Source organism: Chenopodium album, chromosome 20 (assembly GCF_948465745.1).
Source record: "Chenopodium album chromosome 20, dcCheAlbu1.1, whole genome shotgun sequence".
Lineage (NCBI taxonomy): Eukaryota > Viridiplantae > Streptophyta > Magnoliopsida > Caryophyllales > Amaranthaceae > Chenopodium > Chenopodium album.
In genome coordinates this window covers 29,529,097-29,537,507 of record NC_137853.1, presented here as the reverse complement: position 1 = coordinate 29,537,507, position 8,411 = coordinate 29,529,097, and the positions used below count along the sequence as shown (strand labels likewise).

Genomic DNA, 8,411 nt, shown 5'->3' with positions numbered 1-8,411 from the left:
CTTGAAAAGATCTTTCCAACGATATATCATAAGCCCAAATCCGAGTTATAACGAATAAGTTATGGCCAAAATACTAAACTGAGTCTAAGCCGAACCTAAGCCCACCTTACCTACGACCCAATGATCATGTGGAGGGTCCAAAGGATTTAATCCCACTCCTTATCCAATTAGGATTAATTGGAAGCTTCTATAAGTTTCTAAAATATCTTAATTATCCTTTTTGAAAAGATAAAATTAAAGAGTTTGAAATAGAATAAAACTTTTCTTTTTGAAAGTCCTAATTCTATTCAAATTGAAAGACGTTCAAAGATAGTCAGATATCGAAAAAGATATGAAAGAAATACGAAACTATATCCAAAACTGACACCGTCCCACTATTTCGGTCATATCTTTTATTCTACAAAATATTTTAATCTTATTCTAATTGGGTTAGAAAATAGACTTCAAGATCTTTCCAACGATATCTTATTCATCTTATTCCGATTTCTGGATCAAAAGATATGATAAAAACAAAAACCGCAAAAACTGCTGTCTATCGCAAGAGTTTTATCCGATTCGAATTCTTATTTTTTCTTGATTCGACCCCTCTTTTTTCCGTATAAATAGAGGTCATCTCTCCCCTTTTTCAATCATCAACAAGCTTGATCATTAAATCCTTCTCTCTTCCTCTCTTTTCCACCAAAAAAAAATCATTCTCTTCTCTTTCTCTTATATTCTAAGCCTCAAACCTATATTCCTAATTACATCATTCTTCCCCTAAGCACTTTAAACCAAGGCGTGAAAGGTAGAATTAACTGAGGGTTTGGACCAAATCAACTCTACCTTTTATTTAATTTAATTTCAATTTGATTTATTTTTTATTGAAGTTACTAACAATTTATTCATGATGTAGCAATTTAAAGGAACGCGCGGAATGTGAGTAATTAATTAATTTAATTACTTATTTTATTTTCTTATTGCTAGTATCATGATTAGGGTTATTTTTATTTGATTTGACTAACTCTATTATTGTTGAATTGCTTCCAATATTAATGTTGATTCTATTATTATTTTTGATCACCATATTGCATGTTAAAGGGAATATGTAATTGAAAATAACGCCTAATAAGATAATCTGAACAACCGGTTTTGGTTCCTTTAATCTTGTTATTTAATCAAGTGATCACTAATATTTTAGAATTATGTGTGCATTAATATTCAACCAATTTAGCATAATAATAGTTTGGAGCGAATTGAATCTTTGTTTGCATGCCTTTGAGTTCGCAGGAATACTTTTCATAATAAGAATCGAGTAGAGGCCAATACGGGCGAATGTGACTCCATGACTCACTTCGTACCATCATCCCCGATCCTCCTTTCGTGGTTCCGAACCATATGGAGTTAGTAATCTCATAGATTATGAATGGGGTGTAACCTTCACGGGTCAATCGTTGTTGCCTATCGTTGTCCCTTAATCGTGGTTGCCTTTTATGATCCGTGAACGGTTTACAAGTTCCTTAAAAACTTGTTGGCGGCTCCCTACTTTCCTTGTCCCTAATCGTGTCCCTAATCGTATATGTCAATTCCCACTTCCTATGAGTGCCAAGCATATTCACAACATGCTTTTTACGTAGGCGCGCTTCAAACGACGTCTACAAAAACCAACAAAAATTATTTCAAGAAATATTAGTTTTTAATATTAATATCTCGAAAAAAATAACAATTCAATTCATACTTAATTTAGTGGCAAGGACACAAATTATGAGGTTTTGGAATTAATTTCACCAAGGCACTATTCCTTAGTTCTTTGGGCTTACTCTTCTCCTTGTATGAGGATCCTTGCCAATATTCTCAATTAATCTGTGTAAACTATGGAGTACTCAAATTATCCACTTAGCCTACATGGCATAATTTAATTGGTTGTTTCTACTTTTATGTAAACAATATCCCCATCTACCTCTTCTCCCTATTAAAATCTAAATCCCTCCCCATGCTGATGTTTTGGATTCTTACCCCTCCCGCTCTTTTAGTTTTTTCGCTTTAAATTTTAATGCACACAATTTTTTTTTAATAAGATTTTACATGGCATTACTTTACTCAAATAATTATTTACATTTGCCTTGACATCATCAATATTATTCCAAGAGTGAGGGATAGCTTAAGTGGTTAGAGCTCCCCTCCCGTTTCTAATAGATCTTGGGATCGATTCTCATCACCCGCCTTTGTGGCTCTCTAAATACCAATGTTATTCTGAACAAGAACGATGCTTGAAACTCTATTTTATTAAAAGGATGTTTGAATAATAAGGAAAAATGAGACCATGTAACAATAAACCTTCTGTACTTTTAGCTATGCCATGTCAAATAGAGATCATTTATGATAGTAACATACATGTCCAATTATTAGTAGGTTACTTCCGTGATGACAAAGAACGTCTAATAGTCCTTCCATGTTTAGTATCTAAACGATCTTTGCGGGATATCATAGTTAAGCACATTAATAATATGTGGTACTATGTTCATTTTTTTGGTTAAAAGATGTACTCCCTCCATCCCCGAAAGAACAACTCATTTGGGTTAATTACGCGGGTATTAAAAAAGTTAAATAAAAAGAAGTAAAAGTATATTGAAAATATAAATTTTCATCGGATTTGTAAAAAAATAGAGAGAGAAAGCATTAAAATTACATGGAAAATCAAATTTTAGTATGGGGAAGCTAATTTTGCACAAATATTGTTGCAAATTGGTCGGTGTTTTAATGCAATGGGTCATTCTTTTTTAGACTAAAATTAGGCCACATGGGTCGTTCTTTCGGGGACGGAGAGAGTAGAAATTAGCGAGTTTGAAACGGGTATGGATAACTAGGCAGGTATGACACACATATTGAGAAAAAGAGTGGTAGATAAATTAATCAAAATAATTAATACATGTTGTATCTAATCCTTTTCTTTTCGTTGTGATAAAATTATTTTAATAAAGTCATTGGTTTAACTATTGTAACCAATTCCTAAAAAAAAGTGACCAAAGATATGTGGAAATAAAATTAAAACAGAGTAAGTATTAATTTAACACAAGGTTTTATATATACCTGGTCACACCATGTGACAGGAGTTATTTCATAATGTAATAAAGGTTACTTAATCAATATTAGAGGGGTTACTTTGTTCTTTTATAAATGACCATACGATGTGACTAGTCACATACGAAGTACAAGACGGGCTAATAATCAATTGTTACATGTACAATAAAACAAAACATGTAACAATTGATAAAATTTGACATAGTACAAGCATACAACTGGAAAGCACACCAAACTAAAATGCAAGATAAATGTGGGGGCAAAGAGCAATGTCCACGCGTGTCCTAAAAAATCCATGCAATCGCGCCATCAGTCGACCACAACATGCATCGTCTCCACCGCTTCCCTTCCTCACCCTTATAGAAGTATGCACTCTTCTTCTTCATCTTTATCTTTTTAAATTTCTCTCTTTATTTTCTCTTTATTGTTTTAGTTATAATTTGGGTGTGAATTATCAATTATGGAGTTGATAAATACATTCCTGAATTTTGCAGCTCCTCCTTTTACTTTTATAACATTGTGCTTTTTGTTGCCTCCTTTTCAAATTCTCAAGTTTTTCTTGTCTGTTTTCTCCTCCGTCTTCCCTGAAGATGTTTCCGGCAAAGTCGTCCTCATTACCGGCGCTTCCTCTGGTATTGGCGAGGTAACTTTATTTTATTTATTTCATTCCATTGACGCTGTATAATTATAGTACTTCCGCTGTTTCTTAAATGATCAACTTTTCACACTATTTATATTTGAACTTTAAATCATCAATTTGTGTAATAATTATGTACAATTAGTTTAGTAAAATTGTATCAAAATTGCTATAGTATACATGACAAATTGTCTATACACACTAGTGATAACTGATAAGTGAATGTCAAAGTTAATATATGAATGCATAGCCATAGTTCCATGTTCTAATCAATTTTACATATATGTATGTTGTACATATTGCCCAATCAGTGCTTTAATAGTCCTTACCTTACATATCTTCGTAAAACTTACATTATTTGTACTATGTAACTTGTTTTATAATCAATTAGTCAATTGCATAGCTAGCTCTTGGTCTTTAAGAACTTACGTTTGGCTATTAATGTTTGTGCACAATTTAACTTTTATTTTGATGTTAGATTTAAATAGTCATGTAGATATATATTTGTTAGAGTTTAAGGTCAAAGACTCAATGTATATTTTTTGGATATCAAATTAAAGATTTGGCTAAAGTTTTGAGTTGACAAATGTGCCAGTTAATAGTTAAATAGTTTATTTTGAAATGGAGGAAGTATATATAAAAAAAAAATGTTAAATGTTTTGAACTAGATATAAAGTGTTCAAGTGTTATATCCATGTTCGAGTGTCAAAGTCCAACATGAGTACTTGAAGTTAAATGAAGAATCCATATAACATAGAGCTGTGCCACTTAATTCCCATATTTTGTTTATCTGGGGTATAATCGTCTTTTTAAGTACCAGTGGAGGGGTACATGCGTCTTTTCATGTACTAGTTGAGGGGTACATGTGTAATTTCCTAACCAAACAGTAAATATAAGTTGCAAACAGTAATTAGACAGCTCACTAAAAGTACTGAATAAATGATCACGCTTTTTCAATATACTTATAGAAATGCAACCAATTTAACAAAAATCTGTTTATCTGGCAAATAAACTTGTATTTACCGTATAACATAATTAACTACCACGTCACCCTGAGACATTATGTAATTTTGAAAGAGTATATATTAGGCATAGATTTTTTTTTTTTTTTTTTTTTTAAACTCATTTTGCTTAGATTGTTAATCACTTTAATGCGACTGTATAATCAAAAATTGAAACCTACTCCGGTCATAAGAGAGTAAAAGACATTCCTATAATTCTAGTGTGTGTCCAAAACCTGATTTTAATTGTGGCTACATTAGTACTTTGTCGTAGGAACATAATGACGAATTTGGGGGTGAATTGAATTAATTTTGCGATATTGGTACAGCATCTAGCGTATGAATATGCAGAAAGAGGTGCTTGCTTAGTGCTTACAGCAAGAAGACAAGGAAGCCTAGATGAAGTTGCTGACTTATGTCTTCAGTTGGGCTCACCCGAAGCAATAGTGGTGGTTGGTGATGTTGCCAAAGTTGAAGATTGTCGCCGAATCATTGAGGCTACCATAGGACACTACGGAAGATGTATGAAACCGAAATCATTTTCTTAGTATTCAAATTATGATCATTTTTGTGTTGTGAATATTGCATTTGAAGTAGTGAAAGTTAACAAGTTTGCCTTTCTTAATGCAGTGGACCATTTGGTCAATAATGCTGGCATTATCGGGGTCAGTCAATTTGACGATTTAGAAGATGTCACCAGAATGAGGCCTGTTATGGTAATTTTTTTTCTTGCACTCTCGAAAAAAGAACACGAATTCCTTATATGTTAACTTGTTAAGGCTAGTATAGACACGATGAAACATGTATCCTTCAGCTGTGACGTTAATAGTGTCATTTGAACTAGTAATGTGACATAAAATTAGAAAGTAGTACTCTTGTTAGTTTTCAGCTAATTCCTCGTCTAAATTGATTATTGTGATGACGATGCAGGACATTAATTTCTGGGGTTCAGTGTATATGACACGATTCGCAATCCCTTACCTCAAACAAACTGCTGGAAAAATTGTTGCTATGTCGTCTTCAGCGTCCTGGATGCCTGTACCAAGAGAGAGTTTCTACAATGTACATATACTTTTGCTAGAATTCTAAATAAGAATGTTCAATAATTTTCAATATTTTAATCTATTGCCATTTGATCAACTGACTCTGCTTCTAACAAAATTACAGGCAAGCAAAGCAGCAATGTTGGCGTTTTTTGAGACACTAAGGGTGGAACTAGGTTCCGATGTTAAGATAACGATTGTTACACCCGGTATAATAGAGTCCGAGTTTTCCAAGGGCAAGGTCTGGACAGAGAGTGGCATGAAAGTGGATCAAGAATTAAGAGATGTATGCTAAGCATGTCTAGTGTAACAATCTTTTAATTTGCAAGTACAACATTGAACAAGAAAATCTTAAAGAATATCTGATTTAGTACTAATGATATACTAGTATATAGCGATTTATGAGTATACAATTGACCTTGTGTAATATGCAGGTACAAGTGAATGTGATACCAGTGGGAACGGTTGAAGGGACAGCGAAGTCCATCGTTCGCAGTGTATGCAGGGGTGATCGATACGTGACAGTCCCAGCATGGTTTAAAGTGACTTATTTCTTAGAGATGTTATGCCCTGAGGTGCTCGAGTGGGCATATCGTTTGATGTTCCTTATAAGCACGGATAATACACCAACAGGAGCAATGGGGAAACATGCTGTGGATTTTCCCGGGGCGCAGGCAATGCTATATCCTTCTGGTATCCAGTCTGCTGATATTAAGAGGAAGTGAAGGGTTTTAGTGCTGAATTCTCAAGATGAGTAAACATCAAATGGTTTTGGGTTTTTGTGTTCTGATATCTTAAATCTTTCATCTATGTAAAATGTAAGTCATCCTAAAAATTATGCAGATAGTGTCAATAGTTAATAATGTTTTGTGGCAACATTTATGGTATAATTGGAATAAAGTTGGTTTGAGCGAACTCAACTGATTATTTTATTTTAATGTTTAATTAGTTATGGAGGTATTTCATATTTTGTACTCTTTGTATTTCTTTCTTTTTTTTTTTTTTTTTTTTTTTATCTGAATTTTCAATTCAATATGATAGCTTAGTTAAAATATCTCAAAGTATGCACTCCCTCTGTTTATATTTATATATATATATATATATATATATATATATATATATATATATATATATATTGGAATAAAGTTGGTTTGAGCGAACTCAACTGATTATTTTATTTTAATGTTTAATTAGTTATGGAGGTATTTCATATTTTGTACTCTTTGTATTTCTTTCTTTTTTTTTTTATCTGAATTTTCAATTCAATATGATAGCTTAGTTAAAATATCTCAAAGTATGTACTCCCTATATATATATATATATCAATTTGACTAATATATTTACCGAGACGCTACTTTGACCATAGATATCTTTAATTGTGTATTAGTAAAAATTGTAACAAAATTATATTATGAAACTAGACATTATAATGAATATAATGATATATAATATAATAACATTTACATTTTTTAGAGGTGAAAAAATTAAGTCAACCGTGGTATGTGAATAGTGCGACTGTCAAAGTGATGTATATAAAAAAAAACGGAGGGAGTATCGCTCAATTAATACATTTACACATGTATAATTTACCCAATTAATCCTATTTGTTTTAAAAACAAATAAGGCCTGTATGTCCGAATGACTGTACTAGATGCATTTTAAGATATTTATTCATAAATCGGCCACTCTTCAAAGTTGCATTGGTTTATTGTTGGCTTGTACTACCTAGTGACCTAATATTAACTTTTGACATTTCTGTATAGTGCTAAGATAGAGCCACTTGTAAATATTAGTGTAGTATCTTACTTTATAAATTACTTATACTTCATAAATGATATGGAGTTCTATTTACAAATTTTACTTTAACCATAGTTTGTCAATTAGTATTATGTATTCTGGAGTACCTAGTATTGTACTCCAATCCAAATCTAATAAATAGGCTGGAAACTCAACTTAAAAATAAATAAATAAATAAACAAATAAAAAATAAAAAAGCGAATGTATAATTTATTTCTTGAAATAAAAAGTTAACAAAATGAAATAACACAAAAACATAAAATAGAAGCATATTATTCCAGTTATTGAACATGATATTTATTGTTATTGAACATGTTATTTTAGAACTACTCAATGTTATTTCATATTTTATGATTTTAGAAACATAATATTTTTATAACTAAAAATATTATTTTAGAAGTAACTGATAAATATTTTTTATTACATTATTTTAGAATTAATAAATGTTATTTTATAAATAGAAGCATGTTAATTTATAACTTGGAACATTATTCCAATTCTTATAAAACATTATGTTATTTTATAAAAAGAAACATGTTATTTATATAACTTGTAAATTAACTGTTAAAATACATGTTATTTTTAATTGACGTTTTGTTATTTAGATTACACTATATGTCACTTTTCAAAAAAAATCATCAAATTTGCAATTGTGCAAAATCGAGTTGCCCTACCCTAGCAGGATGGTTGGTTCCATTATCGTCACCGGGAGCTTTGGCAAGGGTAGGTTCTGCTTAGCTTGCCTTACTCAACAAGGATCGTACAACTTGCCATGGCTTGGGATGAAGCCACGCTGATACAAATCGAACATCATCGATGTAGATACACATCAAATATCGCAAAATCATCTTCAATTTAGAAGTATAATTGATGAAA

At 31.6% G+C, this 8,411-nt stretch overlaps 1 protein-coding gene across 1 annotated transcript; it reads left to right on the top strand.

Annotated features, from left to right (window-relative positions):
* Positions 1 to 3,517: 3,517 nt before the first annotated feature.
* LOC145598930 (11-beta-hydroxysteroid dehydrogenase A-like) lies at positions 3,518 to 6,463 on the top strand. Its single transcript, XM_081655333.1, has 6 exons — positions 3,518 to 3,700; positions 5,025 to 5,217; positions 5,326 to 5,411; positions 5,626 to 5,757; positions 5,863 to 6,024; positions 6,173 to 6,463. Exons 1-6 carry the CDS (start codon positions 3,518 to 3,520, stop codon positions 6,461 to 6,463), a joined length of 1,047 nt encoding a protein of 348 aa, XP_081511459.1.
* The last annotated feature ends 1,948 nt before the right edge of the window (positions 6,464 to 8,411 follow it).